The sequence below is a fragment of the Melanostigma gelatinosum genome (assembly GCF_949748355.1).
Source record: "Melanostigma gelatinosum genome assembly, chromosome: 15".
Classification (NCBI taxonomy): domain Eukaryota; kingdom Metazoa; phylum Chordata; class Actinopteri; order Perciformes; family Zoarcidae; genus Melanostigma; species Melanostigma gelatinosum.
The window spans coordinates 16,867,311-16,891,383 of record NC_136648.1 but is presented as its reverse complement, the minus strand read 5'-3'; the positions used below and the strand labels follow the sequence as shown (position 1 = coordinate 16,891,383).

Sequence of the window (24,073 nt, the reverse complement as noted above, 5' to 3'; positions counted from 1 at the left end):
TACAAGTTGGTCCAGGCCAAGATGGCAGCGTAAAAGGTTTCACACAAGCACAACATGAAAACACAAATAACAGAAAACAAAAGCAGACACACACAAAAATATCACATCAAATAAGACGACAGACGTAAGATAAACTAGCAGATTGCATCAACCAAAGTATTATCAGTCAGGAAACGTACATTCAGTGCTCAAATAATCTAAATCTAGATAAAATCATTCACCGGATGTTGAAGTTTGCAGTAACTGTGCTGAGGGTTCCTACTAAAGCATGACATCTCTGGTGTATCACCCCAGTAAAGAGGCACACAAAGGAGCACCTTCTGTTGTTCTTCACAGCATGCACACTGTCAGTTGTTTTTTTTAATCTTCTTTTTTTTGTTTTGTTTTTTGCTTACAACACTGATGTCATACAGAGCACAACACTCCCTCTTAAGTAATTGCCCTGATGTTTTAGTTACAGGATTATGCCTGGCTTCTTGTGGTGTCATGACTTCTGAGTACTTACAATCAATCTCTACTAGGTGTTGGTAAATGAAGGAGACCGATTGGTTGATGATCGGTCATTACCTGTGCAAAGCCCAGCACCGTGACCGGGGCCTCCTTCCTTGACTTGCTTCACGAAAATGGTGTCCATTGGTTCAAGCCTACTCCGCCGCCTCCCTGATGAAAAGAAGCGGGTCGGGATGTATCACACAACAACCACGTAATGCAAAGACATAAAAGCAAGTCCATGGCAAGGGTAACAAAATGAAAGCTGAACTTGAAACGTGAAAACAACAAACTACAAAAACCTAATAACGAGTGCCAGACTGAGCAGTAAATAGTTCGCTGACATTTAGGCGAGAAGAGAGAACAATGGCTGTGGATGAGAACGAGAGAGAAACTGGGAGGTTTGTCACGAGATCTGGAGACATGCGAGTCAGACGGCAGAGCAGACCAATGCATGCCCTGTATTACAACATCTTTTTTCAATAGATATCAGTAATTGACTCGGAGAAGAAAAACATCTCAGAAGGGGGACACTGTGTGGGGTGGATTACAGCAGCTACGGAGAGGGAACCTGTTTGCTCACGCTGCTCCTGTCTCCTAGCAGCTGCAGAAAACGAAAATGAAGGAAGAAAAGAAAGAGCGAGGGGGTGAGAGAAAGACAAGACTGAAAGACGGTAGAGTGACAGCGTGCTCAGCTGCACGACTCCCACTCTTTCCTTATAAAGTGAGAAACAGCTCTGGGCAGAGCCAAAGAGTGCCTTCACCAGTCGTTAACATTCTGGTAGTGAGTCAGCGCACGATGGCTCACTAACTGAAGTGGATGGGAAGACCAACATGGGAACGGGCACGGTAGCTTCTTAAAAGACCTGACGTGATCAATGAAAGAAGTTAAACATTCTTCGTGTCAAATGAAACATACATTTATGAGAAACAACACTTTTGGCTCTGTAAAAGACACATTATTGCTGTTGTTTTAATGTTTCGTGTCGGTTAAGACTCAATGGTTAATTAATCAATAATATAATAATCAGCAGTAATCTATAAACCTCACAGACACACCTTTGTCTCCATCTTTCTCTCTTACACACACAAGATTACTCATGCAGAACCACATCCTGGGGTACTCACATTATGTAATACTGCAACAGGAGTCCCACAAAGCTACAGCAGCAAGACATGCGCCCTCTGGTGGCATGCTAGAGAACTGCACCACTAACTCCACAATGGAGCCGTTCAGAAACCCATACACGAGCCAACGGTAAATATTCAAATGCATCGTGAAACAGGATATCTGACGACCCAAACATTTGTGCATTGATAGTTTGCATTCTTCAACTTGCACTTACTTTAACATCAACTTAACGCGCAGCAACTGTACAAAGGAGCAAAACAAATGACTTCATTATTTACCACCCAACCACAGACGACATACATAAACTCACCACCTCACTGATGCTGTTGGCACCTAATCAGTTACACTTATTCGCTATATTACTAGGGGTGTCACGGATCACAAACCTCACGGTTCAGGAGTCATGGTTCGGATAATTTTTCGGATCAACAAAGAAAAGGGGAGGAGACAAATATAACTTTGCTTTCCATTTATTAATTAAAGAACTTCAAGAACACTTAAAGCAAAGAACTTTGGGCTATAGTCTTACATGAAAACAAAAATATTGAAGATGTCCAATTTGAAACAAAATGAAATAAATAAATAAAAATAATACATTCAAGAATTCTGTTAAGTTTAAGTGCAACATGAGGTATGTTGATATCCTCGTCCTTTGATCAACACTGAAAGAAAGAAACAGCCAGTGAGCTAGCTTCCACTGTTTACACTGAACTGAACTGCTCAGCAACAACTTGGGTCTGTGTTTACTTCCTGTCAGGTCATTCAAATACACAACAATGTTTACCATTACTGTGACATTATTTTCAAAAAGATGAGAATATCTCCATTGTCTGGGGAGAGGGTCGACCTTTCTGTGGTGACTGGAATATTATTGGGCCTGTCTAGCTTCACTCTGATGCTTCTGTCAGCACCTGAACCAGGTGTGTGTGTGTGTGTGTCTGTGTGACTCTCACAGAGGGGGCGTGTCTACAGCACCGGACTAAGAATCACTCCGCCGTGGTGAAAGCGGTCTCTGCAGTCTTTTCCTTCTCATAGAGGTCTGGAACAGCTTCACACTGAAGTGGACTTCGTAGCGTGGCTGAAGCATTTTAACCAGATTTAGAATTTTCTACACCAGAGCGTCCCCGTCGCTGACAGACGGGATGGTGTCTCTTCATATGTGTGGACATGCCGATGTTTTGCCGTTGTCGTGTCTTTCTCTTTAAATAACGCCTACATACTGTAACGGTTTGTCCACCACCCTCATCCGTCATTATACGTTACAGGGAAGACAAAATGTTCCCAAACTTGCGACTTAAATGACTCCGCGGCTTCTGACGTTCCTCCGCTCGCCATGACTTCACCGTTAAATGCTTCTAAGCTGCTCCGGTCACGTGAACACACTACTGCTTTATATCTGTTCACTGACACTCTGCACTGATATTCGGGGACTTGTTACTTGAAAAGGAACAGCAGCAGTATAACTTTATTACACACTATGATGATTACGCTGTAAAAATAAAATTAAAATAAAATACTCGATTGATCCGCGGTTCACGAGTGATCCGAACCGTGAGGGGTGATCCGAACGGATCGATCCGTGATCCGTGACACCACTGTATGTTACCAAAGCTTAGATGCGATTAATGTTTCATCCCTGTGTGTTCAGTACACAGACGCACAAAATGTTGGGACTGTTCCTTTAAAACTTAAGAGAAAACCCCGTCCAGGCAAAAGAAAACATTGCCAGGTTTCATTTGCACAACTTAAATCAGTTGGAGAATACAGTGAGGGAGGTTTGTAGAAATGTGACTTACCCAAAGGGCCTGCGGTTGGCTTGTATGCATGCTCATTAACATTGAAGACTATAAATTGGCAGAGTGATCTGTGAGTAAAAAAAACTAAACTTGAATCAGAAAACTCTGAAACTGAAGACAGCCTTCAATCAGCTCGCGGTTTCGAAATAAACACTCACAACAGTGCCTTGTGTACAACGAGCACTTGCAGCTAAATGCAGACTAAATGGCCGCTGTGATTGCGGTAAAAGACAACTTGTCCCAATGTGAAAGAGGGAAGAGTTGACAAGAGAACATTAGATCACAAAGTGCACCCAAACTTGACCCCAGGGCGGCGACAACAGAGCTTTGTTGTCACTCGAACACAATCAGAGGATTGATGGTGGAGCGCCCTGTGGAGGGACAACAGCGGCACACTCATAACCTTGATGCAATGTTTTTATTCATAAATCAATGTTTTGGCACATATTGCCTTCTTCAGAATAAAACTTCCTCTAACAATCAGTTGTGTGAAAAGGCGGTCAACACAATGACATCGTTGGTTTGTTTGCAGCAAGGCGATGGGCAAAGCTGTAGATTGTAGATTGTAAAATATAGAGACAAGACTTCTTCTACACACAACGGTCAAATGCTGAACTACTCAGTGGACTTCGCAAATCCACAATCCAAGCTGTCGCATCGACTAAATATTACAGATCAAGTGTACTTTTATTCTGAAGTGATTTATGAGTAAATAAGACTGCATGAGAGGTACAAGCCTGCAGCTCTCTCCTCCCTCCTTTTGGATTTCTGCCTACTGCTATGTCTTTGATGTGGTACTGAGACAGGCTAGCCCAGGCTGGACTAAAAATCATCCCACGTTGTCTCCAGCCCCCCCCCCCCTCCCCTTTTCAATTCTGGCTCTCTGCCTATGAGCCCCTGTGTCCGGCATTAAGCAACTGCCAGGATTCTTTAATATTCTCCGGCTTACTCGGTCAGAAGCAACAAAGCTCCAGACAACAGGGCCTTCTGAAGTGTTTGGGTTTTGGGTGCAACATAAATCATGACTGCTTTAAAAAAAGGGGAGGTGGCTCTGCTGAACGGTTACATGAAGTTTCAATTTGAACAGTGATCAAACTCTGCGTGTGGGTGACAGACTCAAACACCACAATGCCATCGTATCTCACGGCTTTGGGCAGATGCTGTACTTGGAATGCTATTTAGAGCGTCAAGATAAAAAGCTTTGCTGTGGCTTTTAAAAAGGCTGTTAGTGTCTTTGCTGGATATTGTGTGCAGATCTCCACGATTCAGTGTACATGCATCATATACAGTCCGTTCAGGAAGCAACAAGTATCACTAGTGCAGGACTGTAAACAGATTCAAGCACGCGTCAGCATTCTACCCACATCTACAGCTGGGTGATACAGCGCTACAACATCAATACTGTGATATGACACAGTACATCTTTTTGGTTATTTTGGTGGTCGAAATGTGGCTTAGTGTTTCTGACTTAAAAAGGCAGCTTTACAGTCATGTGACATATCTGAGCTTTGGCTGACTGGCATTGAGTAATCTATTATGAATGCCTCTACCTGTTTGTCATTTTTTTGCGTGAGCATGTCTTCTCAAAATCAGCAATAATCCTCCAATCAAATGATGTCGCTCCGTGTTGTGTTACTTACAGTGAAGACGGATATATGGGGTTTCCTCATGTCTCGTGAAAACAAAGAGATTACTTGTGCATTTGTTTGCTTCCTCAACATGTTCCAGATGAATTACAGCGGTGCTTTTCTTTGTCCTGAGGAATATAGACGTCTAATAGAAGTACCGACTTCCACATGAATGAATTCCAGAGACGGCAACCTCCTCACGGTAAACAAAAGGCCACAGACTAAACGCAGAGCTCCGCCCACAAACAAGCGAGTGGGATATATCACCTCTCGGCGATCACACCGGGACGGGACCGGCAGTAACGCAGTTAACTCGATCACAGATGATTCCTATCGGGGAATGAAACACATTCTAGTTGGAGAAGCCCTGAATGAGTTCAGTACATCTTCTGCTTCATTCATGGAGAGTCTCAAAGATTTGAAAGTTTCATTCTTTGGTAACCGTACGGGGCTGGAAACTCAATTCAGACTTTAAGCGGGACACGCGTCAGGATTAAACACCACAGACATACTAATCAAAACATATCACCATCATATTTCCTCTGGATGTAATTTGCTTTAAGATAACGAGTTCTGTCTTCAGCTAAACAGCCCTGACAAAAGGAGCTGTTTCTATAAAGTAATCTAGTTACCTGTGCTTGTAAACGGTGAATGAACTTGTACTTGTACCCATCAGAACTAACTGAGTCATTTGGGGTTAAGTGTCTTGCCCAAGGACACATCAACACGGACTAGCGGAGCCGGGGATCAAACCGCCGATCCCGATTGAAGGATGAGTCCAGTGAAAAATGACAAAGCACTAACTAGGGGGGGGTACTGGGCATGCCAGGCTTGTCGGTATGAGACTAACAAGAGGAAAGAGAATCCAACACGCACACAACCCAGTAACATTGAGGCCATCTCTTTCTGACAGCCTTTTTTTTTTACGGTGAGGGGGGAAGAGTGGCAAGAACAACACAATACCAAGAGGTGGCTCGGTGCAGGACAGAAACAGGTGGTGTGGACCAAACCTTTCATGCTTTCACAAAGGTCAGTGACACACAGGAGCTGCATTGTCCTCAATTCATAAGGAAGCAAAAAGAGTGAAAGCGTGGATGGATTAAGAGTCATTAGAAGTGAGAGGCACTACGCTGAGTCAGCGGTGCATGAAGAGAAACGGAAGAGGGTTATTTTTTTCTGCTTACCTCTGCGGCCGTGATCTTCCTCCTGTAACAAACACAGAAACACTCGAGTGACTTTGTTGTTCACGGTCACGGGATTTAGGTGCCGGCATTTTTATTGACTCGGTGTAATCTTACATGAGAAGCAAACAATGCTCCGGTGTATGGAACTCATGAAAGCTTTCAGGACAGGTGTAATAGCAAATACGATCCCTAAATTTACCGGGAAGCAGTGCATGGTGGACTCTGGCGGGTACACGATGAAGTGCCGCAGGGTGAAGCCGAACCCGTGGGAAGTACGCCGCAGGTGCACGGTTTTGGGTCGCGGCCATGAGAACGCCTCGTCTTCTGTTGGGTATTGCGCCGCGGGGGAATCGGCCATGCTCCTCCACTCTGGGGATTCATTCTGCACGAACAGGGAAAAGTGGAGAAAAGGAATTTAAATGGAGGAGTCCTACTTTCACATTCACGCTGTTGAGGCGGGGGAACACATGTAGCTATGAAATCTTAAAATTGAAAGTTGAAGTGTTGGAATACCTCGACAATGTTACCGAAACAACACCATCACTAAAGTCATCACGTAATTGAATTGGTTCCAGTGTTGACAGTGAAGTCGCGGTGTCCCATTTGCACAGCTGGAGAGCAGAGCATGTTGGGCCTCGGGGCTTTGGACACCCCCGTGTTGTTTACTGGCTATTTATAGCCTCACACCTTTGTGGAATCATGTGTGCAACCCCTCCCACTCAGGTCTCCCCATATCATATTCCCTGCTCCAGTAAGGCTTTAAGGAACACTCTCTCTTTTGTATTTCCACACTTAAAAAGTGTCCTCACCCTGTCTCAAACAAACCCCTCCCCCTCTCCCTCTCCCCCCTCTGGACTTTCCCCCCACAATGTGAGGAATTTGATGAGCTTGCATTCACACTATCTCTGCCTGGGCAGATGTGTTGAGCAAAATGTCAGAAGTGAATTACTTGAATGTAAACATAGCCGGTGCTGAACTAGGACACGCAAAGAAACAAAAAAAAACCCATGAGAAGTAGTTTGTTCACACCAACTTATAACAACAATCTCAGACTATGTCACAGGAAGAGCAGTCCGCCTCACACTCGATGTTTCATTCTAAACAAACGGTGTGCCTGGAGGTGTGTACCAAAGCATGTTCTCAATCTCAGCAACAAAGCTTTTTTTCTGTTTTCAACCATCCGTTTCTGAAAGAGGCATCGACAAGCTACTTGGATAAAAGCATATTTCAAAAGTGCAACCTGCAGAGAGTGAGGACTCATAACACCACAGTGGCTGGCTGGGAAACAGGCCTGCAGGTGCAGCTGACACGCATGTAGTTTGATGAAACTGGCAAAACAGGTTTTACTGTGCACAACCAAGCTCTGACTGTGACACAGCCACTTACATGGTGTAGTCTGTGTCTGTACACAGTGGTGGGGCCGTCACGCCATTCAAATCACTTGTGGAGATATGACAATTGATCAACTGGATGTTTGAAATGCCTGCGTTCCCCCCCCCCCCCCCCCCTCGTGTCTCCGGGGCAAGTCACTCCCAGTCAACTGGATTTGATTTAGCAGCCAGTGCACTGGGCGATTTCCAGCCCTTTGATCTTCAGATATGGAGGACAGAAGGGGGTGTGGGCCTCCTCACAAGTGCATGCCAAGCATAGTTATCATTGCCACTTGCATAGTTAATAGCGTTGCGACATTCCAGGTCAATAAATCCCAGACCCCCATTCAGACTCATGGTTTACCCTCTTACCCAACATAAAAAAACACCAATGATTAGGGTTGGGTACCGAAACTCGGTGCAAATATGGCACCGGTTCCTATACATCCGGTATCTACCGGACCGAAACGCAACGCATATTTCGGTGCTTCCTGTCGGTGCCTGAGCCGATTGCACACAACACAGGCACGCGAAAGCTTCTTCTTCTTTTTCTTTGAGACCAACTGGCAGTTGGCAAACGACGAATTGCCGCATTACCGCCACCAACTGGTAAAATAAAATAAGTCATGAGACGTGTCGTATTTTGCCAGAGAAGGAAAATATGCTCATATTTCTGCAAAATAATTGCTGAAGTTTGAAGCTGTAGTGTGTGTACAGAGTCTGGTGTGTTTTGTATTAATTTATATTTATTTAAGTATGCTGTAAACTGTTAACAGTTAATATATTGTTCAATTTGAAGAAAAAAGTTTAGGCACCGGTATCGTTTTAAAAGTATCGTTTTAGCACCGGTATCGGAAAAAACCCAAACGATACCCAACCCGACCAATGATAAGGATGGAGATTAGAAGACTACAATGCAAACCTGACTGACCGGATTAACTGTGACAAGAGTTCAAAAGGGAATCAACAAAAGGAGAACAATTATGAGACTACTTTTACTAGAAAGGAAAAAGAACATGAAAGAGAAAGCACATCAAAACTCACACCTCTCCTCTCCTGCCCACAAAGCCTCTCAGCCATTTATGAATCACCAGAATGCTAGACTGATGTTTGCACTGGGTGAGGCAGCTGGGAGAGAGTTTTCAGTGAGCAGCTGGTCTTCTGTTGGATATTTCTTGGATTCGAGTGGTGATAAATAATCTCCGCTCATACTACCGTGCCTGAAAACGCACATCACATGACCATTCACGTACACTAGGCATGAGCATGCCGGTGTGTAAGGGCTGATAACACCGCTGGAGACGGGAATTGCCGCAAACCGCTTGGACAATCGCTTGCTAAAGCGGTTTCCACTGCGTTTTCAAACCGTTTAGGATTATAAACATAGACTGTATATCAGAAGTGGACATAGTCATCGTGACGTCACACATTGGTTTGTGGATGCATGTTTAAATCAAGTGTGAAATAGGGTCATTTTCTCATAGACTTCCACACAATCTGATTATTTTTGCAACCGAAGGAGTCGCCCCCTCCTGGCCAGTAGAGAGAATGCACGTTTTAAGACACTTCCGCATTCACTCGGCAGAAACGCAGGTTGCCGCCTGGTTCTAAAACGCCAGAGAAGTATGGACGCTAGACAGAAACCTAATGCCTTTAAAAAAAAAGAAGAAAAAAAACATAGTAGTGTGGCTGTGGCATCAGAGTGATGACACAAATTTCAGTTCATCCCAAAACAGAAAGAAATGTCAAAAACACATCAATGAGCCATGAGTGAGTGTACGTGGGCACTGCTGTTAATTGAGTGAACCCATAACATATTCACTATAGAGCACCAAATGTGTATTCATCCGAATTGGAAAACAGCCCCCCCCCCCCAAAAAAAGGGGGGGGCTTTACCATTTACTCCTGATTCAGTGATATTTATAAAAACTACAATGCCCAAATAGTTTTAGGAAAGTACCGGGCTTCTTTTAAAAGTGAAAGTAAATATGCATAACCTGTTTTTAAGGATCTACATCAGAGTTGAGAATAATTACTTTTGTTTTAGTCCTTTTCAGGGATCGGCTGTTTGAGAGACATGAGACATTCACTTGTTTCACAGTGCAGCAATGTTGAAATGAACTAAGACTACAAAGTCAGACCCTTTCTCATCCATTTAGATTGAAGCTTTTCACAGAGCGGTCATTTTTCTGAGATTGTGAAACAACTACATCGGCGGTATCACTGCCAGAGGGCAGGCAAACCAATCCCACCCACTAACATCAGATATTTCAGGGGGAAAACTGCACAGGCACAGCTGTTTACACACCACAAATGTAGTTATCTCGAGGCGCGGTACACACTGAAAAAAGAACTGGAACTTCCACCTTGTTCATTCTAACAAATATAAAACCACACTGCATGGCCTCGTATGTTTAAAAACCCCTGCTGACATCACCTAATGACATATTACAAGCAACACATGACATCAGACAAGTACACAGTCTTAAAATGTGAAGAAGCCTAGTTCTCTGTCGGCTGCTAAATTCCACACCACGTCCCGTCCAAACGGAGCACTTAACTGTGAAAAGCCTGAGGTAATGATAGAGAGGGCCGCCGGTGAGACCTGGGCGTTCCAGCCATGTGTGGTGCAAGACACGGTCAAGAGCATCATTACTCCGCCTATGTGGACACGTGGTGTGTGCTTTGTGCACACCAGTGCCGGGCTAACATAGAGATGAGACACAGAAGAGTAGGGATGCACCAATTTAACGACAGATTCGTCTGCTGAGTCTGACAGCACGGGGTTTCTCACAGTCCTGCTCAGGACAGAGCTAAACGCTAACTTGAACGGAGGTTGCATTGACATTACGATGTGTCCGAGCTCTACTCTGTAAAAATGTGTTTCCATCACTCACTGAGCATATCAGTCGGGACGTAAAAATGCACATGCTGGATTCCTGATTATTAATTTACATGTAAGCAAAGCCTCTGTTGAACATATTACGTTTCCTCAAGATTCTTTTGTTTTGTGAACAACCATCTTTAAAGTTTAAACGGTGCGTACGGTGGCAGTCATTTTGGAAGATACCCATAGATTTGGCCACCCTTGAAAAGGATCTAAACCTTTCCTTTAAAGCTACAAACAACCCATAATGCACCAGTTTCTTGCAGTACTGCAATTGGCTCTCTTTGTAATTCAGGGGCTGGTGCTTGCTCCATTCAAAGAGAACATCTGCTGTTGTGAAAACAGAAATGTTTTGGCGTCAAACATCATCCAATCCTCAAAAATAATGCCAAAATATACACATAAATTGGGGCTGTGCATCAACCTTGCATAATCCTCAATGCAAAACAAAAATAGATAAATAAATAAAACAAACAAGCCAGCAACCATGCAAACTCAGAGAGAATGAGTGCTGTAGTGAGAAGTTAGAGTCTCACACACTCCACTCTCATCCGCTTGTATGATATGCATTTAACATTTGAGCAGAATTAAACAGCTGACCTAACAAAACAACAGGAAGGACAACAGCAAGTAACGGGCTTCTTCTATCCAATTGAATGTCAATTTTCCCCTCCGATAGCCATCAGTTAGCCATACGATGCCGGCACGGAGGGTTCTGTAAAAGGCAGCCAGCCTGAATGAGATAAACACTGAGCTTTAATGAGGCCAAGATTGTGGGAACATGGGGGGTGGGTGGGGGGTGGGTCTGTGTGTCAATATCCCCCCGCAGTGCTAAATATGGAGCATGCTTCATCATCCGAAACAGTAATTAATTCCCTCCACTCTCATGTCTGTCATTCTGTTGGAGCATAGCAAGCACAGGTATTATGAATCATGACAGAGCTTAAAGTCTACTCATCAAGGAGGCTCAAAGTGATCCTGTAATATAGTTTGATACGATAAATAAAACAGCAAACTTTGTCTCTTATGTATATGACGTGACTAGTGACGAGTGTACTGAGGAAGTGTCGTCTTAAAAGCATTAAAGTAGCTGCCATTGGAAGACAACTCGAAAAACTCCACTATGTTCTTCAGCAAAACAGATGAGACTTTGTAAATATCACTGAACATTATTCTCTGTGATACAGGACAGTACATGTGTATTATTAAATCCATTTTTTAAAGGCTTAAAACCAACACGACTCCAATTTTAAGACCTCAGTTCCATTCATTTCATCCTCTGTGTGCTTCACTACATCTGAGACAGAAACCATCCTCTCCCGTTCTCTTAGTGAAATCAAAAGGCACATTTATCATCTCCACATCTTCATCAACTGAGATCAAAGAGTTGCTTTTTTTGCGAGGTCACATTTAAAAAAAAAAGGGTGATTAAAAACTGAAGTCATTAAATCCACAATGTCATAATTTCCAGAAAAGGGGGGGGGGGGGGGGGGTTCCGGTTCAGAATTAGCACATGAATTGGTTTGTGTGGTGGCCTTATTAGAGGGACCGCTCACAGAAGGGTTCCCTGCACCTCACGCCGTGCAACGCTGCTAGAAAGAACTCCTCCGAAACACGGTTTCTTATGGATTGAGCAAAAGATTATTGTCAGAGAATACGAGGACATGTTTCTGCATCGGAATCGTTACGTGCCAGTAGATTCATTCACGACCACATTTTGAAGCTAAGAGGCTGTATTCAGATGGTCGCGGTAGCAAAGGTAAGCACATTATCTGGAGGTTTTTAGCTGCGACAGTGAAAAAGGCAACACAAGCTGTCTCTGTAGTGTGACTCCTGGATGAGCCCTGTGTTAAAATAGCATTGTTTGTTTTCCCCTTTGAAAATGGGTTGTTGTTCTTAATTTATGTTCTTAGACTTCCCAAGAAATCCCTGTGCCTCGATAAAAAAAGATTAAAAAGCTATATATAATGTATAAATACAGTAAAGTATAAATAAACCTAATGAGACGGAGTCTGTTATTTGAATTGATTTAATGTGGCGTTGGGTAAGGAGGTATCTTTTGCTCTCCTGTGCTGCACCCGACGATCTCAGATCAAATTCAATACATCTAAGTGACAACTCGAGGAGCTTTAGATCCCTCGTTCACAGACCACTCACGCAGAAGCAGGGAGGCATGAGTAAAGAGCTGAATATTAGATTAAAGGCAATGGAGGGAACGAAAGAAAAACTACGGGTTCTATAAATAGCCGCCCTTCCGTTTTTAACGAGTACAGGGTTGCTACCGAGTTCACCACGAGGGTCTTCATTCAGGCGACGAGCTTTCAGAGGAGCAGATGGTGTACTGTCTGGTCTCACACGGGGTCACAGCTTAAAAAACCTGAAAGACGGGTCTTGAATAAACTGCTTCAATGCCATTGTCTCCTCCCTCTTCCACCAGTGATGAGTTTGATTAAAATGTAATCTAATAAAACGCTGTCCTGCAATGGAAACCTGTGGTTGTTTTTATCTCCACATGAACCATGATCCACCCCAGCAAGAAAAAGAAAATCTGATGTCTATAATTATTTTAAAAAGAACCAAAACAATGAAGCGCTGGTGAGATAAGGAAACAATTCAGCAGGTGTTACAATCTCAAACAGCTGGGCCGAAGTGTCAAACACACCACTCCCCCACTAACAAGAAACCAGAGAGTCAGTTACCCCCAAAAAAAATCACTTTCACAATCACCATTTAAATAAAATGTAATTCATCATTGTATAAGAAGGCACACAACGGATGAGGTTTTGAGCTGTGGTCGTCGTTTACCTCGCAGAAAGAAGATCTTGCTTGTTGCCTCTCATCATCCTCGCAAGAATGAACCCAACGAGATGCCATCATTCAACTTCACTTCAAATCCTGTTATCCGTGAAAGCCCATATCGAAAAAAGGTATAGCTCCAGCAAGCAGGATGAAAGAAAAGATGTTCCACTCCGTCCAATTCACTCCTCCATTCGTGCTCGATTCCTTAGTCCATCTGTGTAGGAGATATGAGGAAGAGATGTGTTATAACTGCATTTACAATCACGTATCTGCACACGAACTGCTCAGGAATGGCATCTGTAAAACAACAACACGAATCAATACCGTAGTGCTTCAACCCACATTATGCAGATCACCCGTTCCTCATTTTGGACAATCAGCTTTATGCAACCTAACTCTGTTTGTGACTTTACAAAGCTCTAAACTGGCTGATTTGGACTGATACAATGTAGCAATATATAATGAAACGTGAGAACTAGTTAGTTAAAAAAAAGCTGCTAACTGTTACAAAAGTACTCAAAGTACACTTAACGGAGTTTCGCCTTTTTGTGGACGTGGTAAAGACAGTGTTGTGACAAAGCACATCATCACCGCATTCTTCACGCGACACCAAACCTCGGCTCGAGGCACAACAACGTGGATCGTCAACACTCGCTACATGATGAATGGTCAGCAACAAGTGGACTACAGGCGACACGAAAGTCCGTCACGTTGGAAATTGAGTTACAAAAAAAACAGCCGGGAGTATAACGCACGAGACTCTCACGTTCTCTATACTGTGTATACTATAATCACAACACCGCCTTTTATGTGATTTAGAGATGGCTCATTTGAGCTTCTCTTGTTTGAGCTCAATGGTCAACCGAGTCACGAACAGAGCGTGCCGAGCTGTTGTTCTCAAGCGACCAACAAAAGTAGCTTTTCCTTGTTGCTTTTTATTAAAATACCGCCACAAAAAATAAAGTTCAAATGACGACATAGTGCGCTGTGGCCGCTGCCCACGTTATACGCGCTGTGAACGCAAACTGTAAAGCGTGTAAAGTAAAATTAACCAACCCAACTGAGACAACGGGCTGCTATCGGTTAGCATCGATGCTAACGGTGGAGTTTAAACAAAGTTACCTGTGGAGTTGAGAGTCGTCATTACAGACGGGCAACAGCGGCGGCGGTTGTCCATAAAAGCGAGAAGACAAAATAAAATCATAGCTGTGGAGGTCCAAGATGGCCAGACATGATTTAATATAGTGTCTGAACGGACGTCTTCCCGGTGATTATTCCAAACCTACTCAGGGGAGGCGCATGGTGCAGTTTCGTGGCTGATTTTCTTTTTTTTTTCGCTTCCAGCTTTCCCGACGCTGTCTGAGTCCACCTTCGGTCAACAGGACACTCTCAGCCAATCACAAGCGGCGTTGCGTTTGATCGGGCCAATCGGATGCGAGTTTACAAGAAGCGAGCTGCGCTTGTAAAAAAAACAAAGTGGTGCTATTTAACCATTTCAACGAGTCGGGGAGCAAACAGACACCGTCTGTGTGCGTCAAAGTCGAAGAAACACAGACTCACTAGCCAATCCACATTGCACATATCAGGCATTTTTCACTGTCGTACCCGATTTCGTTTCATATAAACAACCAGGCTGAACGAGGAGTCACATGTCCTGGTTCAAAGTGAGGTCGAGCAGGGCTGGCATGTGGATGATGGTGGATATGGAAAGTGAGTTCACACACAGGCAAGCGACCGCACGGTATATAATCTTTTGCTCCCGTCGTGCTGCCATGGTCTGCTCCCAAAAGCAGATAAAACACGAATTCAATACTCGACACAAAATCGTGAGCAGATTGTGTCAGTAGACCAACAAAAAAAGAAGCTGATATTCTCAGGGTCCTGACACATGTCCCCATTATTCCTCTCCGCCATAAGGGACCACCTGTTCTTGGGACTGGCAGCTTTTGTTACAGAGGTCAGTGTAGAGAGGGGACTTTCACAAAGCTGTCCTGCCCAGACAGGCCTACCGTCAGCAGCAGATAGAAGTGTTGGTAAATAACTCAGACATGTTAGTCCAACTCCATTGGTACCCGAACATCTCTGAACCGCATCCCAAAATAATGTTGATTGTTTTCTGTTTTTCTTCTTGACCTCTCGTCATTTCTTATTTGTTTCATTGTCTGGATTTTATGAAGTCTAGAGTTGGAAATAACCAAGTACAAACACTTCCAAACACTATTAAAAGTAGTTCAAATTAGCTCCACTTTACCAGCTGCAACTGTAAAATGGTATTTATACATTAGCATCAGAAATAATAATCCAATAATATATACTTATAGAGGGCACTTTTCTGCATACCCAATCCTCGGATGTAATAGTGTGATGTGATTCTATTGGAGTACCTCGTCAAGTCATTAATCCTTGCAAGCTAAATTGAGTCAGAAGGTCACAAAGTAAATTCCCTGTAAGTACCACGGAGAAAAAAACATTTGAGTTTTTTATAGCACTTTGCGTTCCCTGCTTCAAGACTGGGAGTCGTCAGGTGTGAACAAAGAGCACAACAGCTCAACACAACTGACTATTTTTGTTCCTTCTACTAGTTCATTTGTAGTTTGCCAATTTCTTCTTTTATCAAAGAATGGTAGCCCAATGGTTCAGGAAGTGGCTTTAGTCAGTCCTAAACCCAGAAAGATACAAACATACAGCAGTCAAGAGGTTTAGGAGTTTATGAGGAGTCCTTTAAGGAGACACTTTTCTGTGATAATATTTTCAACAGCACTTTAATACTATAAGGATTGTATAAAAAAATCTGATTTAAACACAGCACTCAACACGATGTTTCAATGACTCAAAGCCCTCCCTTGTATATCATCAGCCTAAGAAAAACATGTGAGATCCACAAGGTTTTTCTGACCAAGACGCCACTTCAAACAAGTTTTATCAACATTGAAAAATACATTTTGTAAGTCAACAAAACAGTGTGAAGAGAATACAGTGATAGATAACACATACAATACTATACTAGTCTGTTAAATTACATAAGGAAACACAGAAATCATAAAAGTATCCCACGACACCTGAAATACAGAATAAACAAAAAGAGGTAGTGAGTACACTTAGTTTATAAACTACTTTGTTTGCCCTGTAGCATCAAAGATAACTACCTGATGAAACACCGTACAGGTGAAGAAAATGTAAAATTCTATCACCAATTTTCGAAAAAAGAAGAAACATTCCTTCATTAGTCCCATCCCTGTATATATAGGGAGCAGTGGGCTGCCAACGACAGGTGCCCGGGGAGCAGTTAGGGGTACAGTGCCTTGCTCAGGGACACTTCGACACAGGATCGAACCGGTGACCTTTCGGTTGGCGGACAACCCTCTCTACCCAGTAAGCCACGGTCGCCCCTAAAACAACTCCCTTTCATTTAAAAAGAAGCTACAGTATGTTTCCTAAGTTACTTCATCACACACTAAACAAATCGTGATCATCACGTCCTTTACATTGCATACAAGAAGTCAAATATATTTGTGTTAGAGTCAAACTATCAAAGGCAAACCGCAGCAGTGAACAGTGTCCATATGAATAACTTCTGCAAACATGAAGAATGAAGTTGCAGCTCTAAAACGACGGTGAAGCATGTACGTGCTTTTCTAAAATGGCCAGTTAAATGACGGTGTCTGTCGTTAAAAACGGTTCATGGAAGGAATGTTATAACAAAACGGGGAATGCTTGAGATCAACTGTCACGATAGCAGCTGTGTGTGAGTGGCAGCTCAGGGATAAAATGTTCAGGCTTCCTGTTAAGATGACATCCGCCTCCTTTTGCGATCCTCTTTTCAAATCTTGTACTTCATCTTCCCACTTTCGCTGATCACACAGATGTGCTAAAAAAAAATTAGAAAGAATAGTCGATACAAACATGTCTTTGTTTGATGATGCTGAGTTTTACGAGACAGTCATTATGATCTCTTCACTGTTGTCTAAATAAAAAAAAAAGACTTTACCGACTTACATTTAAGTCTCTAAAATACTCATTGTAGTCTAAGGCATATCCAACCACAAACCGATCGGGTATCTCAAAGCCGACATCTGAAATCAAAGACAAAGTGGAACATTAAATGCAGTATTTCCATGGCCCGCTGACTCACTGACGAGCGAGCTGCAACAAAAAAATAAGTGCGAATGAACCACTGACTCATAAACACATAAAAAGGGTTGGTCAGGTACATACAGTCAGGAAGACATGCTGCGTTATGTGGCACTCTCTTCACCAGCAATCTGTGGGAAAATAAAAGCAGACATCATCACACAATATCTCTTTCTACCCGTCGCGTAGGACAGGTTTTCATTTTAAAGTGGTCGCACCGGTACTTGAAACTTAATCTTTCTTTGTCTCTTTCTTTCCCTCTCTGTCTAGACTGGAAGGCCAGAAGATAAGTGATTCACAAAGCAGGCCTGGTTTAGTTTTTAAGTTCTTTACAGCAGAAAAAAAAACGTACCCTGCTACTTTGATCATTTTGGGCCTGAAGGCTCCAACGTGCTTCAGGAGAGTCTCCATTGTCTTTCCGGTGCCTACAATGGCCTGGAAAGGAAAAGGTAGGCTCCATTGAAAAAAAGCAAGAGAGTGCCAATACGGAAATGCAGACGGAAAACAGATCCATCTCACACCCGAGTACAAGTAAAAAGGAAGAAGCTGGTCACACTGTACTTGTATTGCATAACTGTTTCTGAGCTGTTTTTAGAAATGAATTCCACTTGAAAAGAGGAAATCAAAAAACCAACGCGTGGTGTTACACAAAACCGCCGCAGACCTCTTTATCAGGAAGAGGTTAAGAGCGGTGGTATGCTTTGTCATGTAGGTGTAGGTCAACATGCCCTTTATGTAAGGATTGACCCTAAACACTTACATTAAACATTTTTCACTTGTGACAGAATATAAGCAGAGAGAGCACTAACTTCCTGTTACTCATGTAGAATCCTGTTTCTTATAACTTAAAGAAAGAAGTCTGAAAAACGAATCAAACAAAGATCAAAACAACTTTAAGTTGCCTGTGTTTTATCAAAAAAAAAGCTTTTCACAGATTGTCATATGAGAAAAAGCAGCTTAGAATAAACCTAAAAGGCAAACAAATCCTGATTGTGATATGTATGCCCATTCAACTGCAGACATGTTGAATCCTCTCACCAAAAGGGATCCTTTTCAAAAATACTGCAATCAAAAATGTTTAATTATGCAATATCTGCACACCATAAGTAACCACGACTGTATGAATACATTGATTTATTTGCTGTAAATGTCGTTCCTTCCCTTGTGCACCTTTTAACCAATACAGGCTAACAAGAGAGAGTTCATGACCAGGTTGAGAAAAAAAAAACAGCTCTTATTCACAAATATAGGTCAGCCAATTAAAAATGTTCCTCATGTCGAAAATAAAACTTGAAACGGCTCCTCTTGACCCGGATAGCCGACCACGACAATAAATATAAAAGGCCCACATTTGGTGAAGAGGAAAACAGAGAAGCAAAAAAAAAAAAAAGGCGGTTGGCTCACCTCCACAATCAGTATGTTCTTATGCGAGCATGTTGGGATGAGAAGAGAGGGAGAGAGGCAAACAATTACTCTTGGCTGAGGACAGAAAGCAAAAACTGCTGCATCTGCTAATGAACCACACACAGATTTAAAAGACGTCAGTCGCACAGCAGGGACATGAATGCAGCAGAAACATGTCAGCCTACTCCACTTTTGGAAACCTCTGTCCCCCACGGTCCCTCATTGAATGCTACGCTGAAATAGCTGAGATTCTGCAAATGTTTGCCTAATCAGCTAGAGACAACTGGGCACTATTTATATGACCAGCCGCAGTCCAACAGTTCAACTTAGCTCGGTCACGATGAACAAAAAAAAAAAAACCAAAGAAACAACTTTAACTGCCATGTAACTGTGTGCAGTTTACTCTACTTTTCAAACAAAGGATTCAGCCAAGCATGTAGTCACGTGCTTTGTCAAGGCCTCATTACTCATACAGATTCATTAAGAGTGCAGTAAACCCTGGAGAAAGACAAAGGAATACGCTGTTATATTAAAGGGAGTAACGTGAACTATGTCATGTGTTCCGTGTCACACAATTAGTTCACTTCTTCCAGCAAAACATCGCAGCACTCTGTTACAGACAGGTGACTAAATTAAGCCATACATCACAGGGAGCCCAGGGATTTCACAGGCACGCTTAAAATACTGTGAGCAAAGCAGCAGGCAATGACTCAAGCTATACTACCTCATATCCTATTCATGTTCCAGGCATTCATGCCACGCCTGGCTACAGGACATATTAGTGTGTGTGTGTGTGTGTGTGTGTGTGCGTGTGCTCAGCTAAGAGGCGGGTGACTGTGAGTGTTCAGATCAGCTGATTTGTTTTACCGAGGAATACTCTGGCTGACGTGGGACTGCTGGAGTAGAGGTTGAGTTATTCATCCCTGCGCATGCACACACACTCACACATGCAGATACTGTACGCACCGGTGTGTGCAGAGAAACAGCTGTAAGTGCAAATGAGAAACTAATCAACAACCGTTTCGACACGTGATGAATCGTTGATTCATATTTAACGGCGAAAGGTAAAACATTCTGCAGATCCAGCTACTTAAATCAAAGCACTTGCTGCTTTGCTCTGTTTAATGTGACACTTGGTATTCGTGCAAGCCATTTCAAAAGGGCAAAAGCACTTCTTATCCCTTTCTGCTCGTTACTCCTTCACTCAAAGCAAAGTCTCCTTGCTATTCTTTGTGGTAGTGTTGCATGTCTATGATTTGAAGAGGTAAAAGCTGCCAGTATTTCACAAGAAAAAAAATCAAGGATTAGAGAAAAGTCTCAACAGTGAAGATGATTTTGTGCGTTAGAATGTGTTTTTTTAAATTATTATTTACAACCCCTTCAATTAATCTCGTGACGCACCCACAGGTTTGGAATCAGGGTTGGAAATATCACCTTTAGTAAATAGTATAAACTATCAGATGAGTTGACAGTCAGCACACACACACACACTTACAGAGCCTCCAGTCCAGTGATGTACTCATATCGATTACATGATAACAAGACAAGCAGATGAAGAGTGAGCCTGTAACAACTCGACCGCTGTTGCCCCCCTGATCTTCTGTGACAGCAAGTATATCCTCCCATTTACACAAGAGTCCGCATCCGCTTCGACTTAAACAATTACATTACAAAAGTTATATCTGATCAGAAACTGCCATCTTTGATCTCCTTTACAGAAGCAGCAGAAGCACTTCCTCGGGATGGAGAGGGAGAGAGCAGATCAGAGGGAAGGCTGCCCTCTTGAGGCTGCCGTCTATCAACACCCACCATCTCGACGCCTCGGTTTGTTTTATTGAAAAAGAGCGTGTGATTACGTTTCACTGGACTCAGAATCAGTTCTTTATCAAGAGGCCAGCTGTTTTTCAACGGTGCAGATAAGAAGAACGTTACCTTTCCTGCTAAAAAAGACAAATCCTCTCCTCCGAGTATGTGAAGATCCTCTGTGGACTGGTCATTCTGAGGGAATCAAAACACATAAATACAAATGTGGAATTGCACGAGACCACATTAGCTAAGTCGTGTTTTTCATCACGATTGCCACACGCATGGACGGGAATCATCAAACTTGAAACAAATGATGAATTAAAGGTCTAAGTGTATCGGAGCACACAGGGTAATCATCTGTATACTCATTTCAAAGCCGCTGGTATTCAGGTGGCCATGTGAAAACAGCACATTGAAGGCAAAGACCCACAAATGCACCACCGTCATAATGTATAAAATAATAACACACATTTCGTGACTAAGTCACAGGGACGTCGTGTGTGTGGCAGTGGGCAGAGGCTCACCAGGTAGCTCTTGAGCCGGATGAAGTGGACCCTCATGGGGATGGTGCGGTTGGAGTTGCGGCTGAGGGCCTTGATCCTGTCCACCAGGTCGACGCAGAACTGGTAGCCTCCTTTCAGCACACACAGCACCACGAGGTCGTGGTCCCCCAGGTCGTCCATGATGTTTCGAGCCAGACGTTCGGTCCTGTAAGCGGCGTGAAAGGTGAACTGCTTCGTCAGCGCATTAAAGAAAAGGGGTGGTGTTGTCTCACAGGTCCTGGACTCACAGCTGTGGGTGAGTCATGTCTGTAGGCTGACTTACCATCCAGGAGTCTCTGTATCGCAACAATCGGTCCAGATGTTCACACTCCTGTTTGTTGTTTGCATGCTATCTCAAATACTTGAACACATTTCATTGGAATTTGGTGGAAGGTTAGGTCACAGGCTAAAGAACAAGTGAACAGTTTTGGTGCTGATCTCCATATCTTGATTTGTTGAACAATGCAAGATGAGGCATTTTTAAGTACAATAATTACTTTAAAGGAGACGTATTATGCTCATTTCCAGGGTCATACTTGTACTGGTTTCAACTAGAACATGTTTACAAGCTTTCTTCTGAAAAAAATACTGTGTCTGAATGATCCTTGAATATAACTTTATTCGTCTTAAACGCTTCTTTTCAGCGCATTTTAACGGACAACAGCTTGAGTCCGTGTTTAATTCCTGTCAGCTGATGTCATTCACATAGACTGCAACAAGGAAATACACTGTTACACATTTAGAGTGTTTCAAACTGTCAAATGCTCTTTGTTTTTATTGTAGAGCTGTGACATCAACCATACAGAAGTCCTGAGGGCTCATTTAAAGGCACGGTTTGTGAATACGGGCTTTGTGTATTTCTCTATGGATTGATTGTTCGATACCTTCACAGTATTTATGAGGCACTTAGACCTGCTTTATAATTGAAAAGAGATATTCAAAAATTCATACTTTTTACAATATGAGACCTTTAATAATACAGCTGGGCAATATTCAACTTTCGATGAAATGGTAATAATACGGTTGTTTTATGTTATTGGTTTACACCAGGGGTCTCAAACTCATTTTCACTCCGGGCCACATCAGCATCATGGTCGCCCTCAAAGGGCCGGTTGTAAATGTAACTACTCGTAACATATTGTGAAATAACTCTCTGCATTTGATTATTGTTTATTCAAGTGTAAAAATATTGTACATGCAGTTATATAAATGTAAAAATATATGTAAGCACATTTCTGTTATTATAACTTAAATCCTTTTAATTTAGGGTTAAGAAACCCACATGACTCTATCAAAGATCAAACTATTACAGAAAATATCAAAGACAAATATCAAACAAGTTATTACAATAACTTTGTTCAATGCTTAAAATCATTTCAAGGGTGCGTTTGCACAATCCCACGTGAAGTATTTCATGTGTTTTTAAAGCAACGTTTAAAGTAGTCTTCAATGCACTCACAATACAGTTCCATTCCAAATGCACAGTAACCAGCCAAAGAGCTGCTATGACTGTTTAAGTATCTCATCATTTTGACTTTGTATCTCAGAATTATGACTTTCTATCATAGTTATGACTTTCTATCTCACAACTTCGACTTTCTATCTCATAATTTTGACTATGGGGATATTTTTATTGTCAAGTCCAACTTAAAAAAAAAAGATTTATTTGTTTTTGTTTTTGCTGGCGGATTCGCGGGCCACATAAAATGACGTGCGGGCCGGGAGTTTGAGACCCCTGCTCTAATCCGTTAAACTTCACGCACAGCTCTCACGCAACCATCAAAACATCTGGGAAGCTCTAACAGTTTTGATTTGAGAGGCAGCGGGATCTGAAGTCGGTGTCGTACCTGTCCATGATCACGCCGTGCGGAATGAAGACGCAGTCTAAATCTCCGCAGTAGTGCGCCGGATAGTTGAAGAGGTCTAAACTGTAGCCTGGCCAGTCATCGTTAATCTGGGAGGGATAAAATAAACGCAAAACGTCATGTGGCTTCATTGTTGAGCATCAAACATCAAACGAGTTTGGCCTGAGACAGCGTGCCTCTGCAGGAGCTATACGCACACAAGGTGCGCAGAGTTGTCCGAATGCGCAGAAACTGCACGAACAGAGTCAACTTTTGTCCGGTGCTGTAGTGACGCCATGCAGCACTTGTCCTGCTCTCTACGTCGTGTTTTATCTCTTATTTAATTACCACAATGCCGCCGCTTCTTCCGTGGGATTGGACAGCAACGTCTGCCATGTTGTTGTTCTTTTCCGACACGTCTGAGGAGAGCAGCAGTGGACGCTTTCAGGAGGATTTGGCACCTCGCGGAGAGAGGAGGAGCATCGGGCCGGAGGAATGTTCCCTGAAACTATCAAACGGTTTGTATCCGTCTGTGGCCTGTAGTACTCACCTGTTACCGCCAGGGGCAACATAACACGTAGTTATTACTATATACCACACGATGCTTCATTTGAGCTCGTTATGGAAGGTTATGCAGGCCACAGAACCGTATTTAAGTCAAAGCAATGCTACAGTATAAGAATACCTCATTTTAAGAAATTGTCCTACACTCACAATTTAAACAGTAAAGTAGAAGTACAACAATATTTCATCAGTTACATGGACAGAAATAAACAGGGGTGGTATGTAGATACAGTCAATATATTCACTCAAGGTAGCCTTCCTAAGTATCATTTTAAAGAACTTTTACTTTACTTGAGTATTTACATTTTCTGCTACTTTACAACATGTTATTGCCAAGTCCTTTTTACTTTACTGCATTTATTTGGCAGCTTTATTTCCTACTTACTTTGCAGATTAATTGTACAAAATATATATTTGACAAATAAATGATGATGTGTTATTTTGGCTAAAGATACAACTTTATTGATTGTTGGTGAAATTTGCTACATACTCAGCAG

The 24,073-nt window shown here is 42.6% G+C and overlaps 2 protein-coding genes across 3 annotated transcripts in view; both read right to left on the bottom strand.

The window, feature by feature from the left end:
* arhgap21b (Rho GTPase activating protein 21b) overlaps positions 1-14,556 on the bottom strand; it is a 32,790-nt gene extending 18,234 nt beyond the window's left edge. For both annotated transcript variants that reach the window (XM_079285487.1, XM_079285488.1), the window contains exons 1-5: positions 14,408-14,556; positions 13,292-13,499; positions 6,429-6,611; positions 6,230-6,251; positions 568-660 (exon numbers count right to left, since the gene is read on the bottom strand). In XM_079285487.1, coding sequence (XP_079141613.1) covers positions 568-660; positions 6,230-6,251; positions 6,429-6,611; positions 13,292-13,363 — 370 coding nt within the window. In that variant the 5' untranslated portion in view covers positions 13,364-13,499; positions 14,408-14,556. The remainder of the gene's footprint in view (positions 1-567; positions 661-6,229; positions 6,252-6,428; positions 6,612-13,291; positions 13,500-14,407) is intronic.
* A 1,489-nt stretch (positions 14,557-16,045) lies between these two features.
* prtfdc1b (phosphoribosyl transferase domain containing 1b) lies at positions 16,046-23,464 on the bottom strand. Its single transcript, XM_079285301.1, has 9 exons — positions 23,361-23,464; positions 23,016-23,122; positions 21,151-21,334; positions 20,753-20,818; positions 18,821-18,838; positions 17,769-17,851; positions 17,501-17,547; positions 17,282-17,358; positions 16,046-17,153 (listed from the first exon to the last, which is right to left on the bottom strand). The coding sequence occupies exons 1-9, from the start codon at positions 23,406-23,408 to the stop codon at positions 17,106-17,108; spliced, it is 678 nt and encodes a 225-aa protein (XP_079141427.1). The 5' UTR covers positions 23,409-23,464; the 3' UTR covers positions 16,046-17,105.
* Positions 23,465-24,073: the final 609 nt, after the last annotated feature.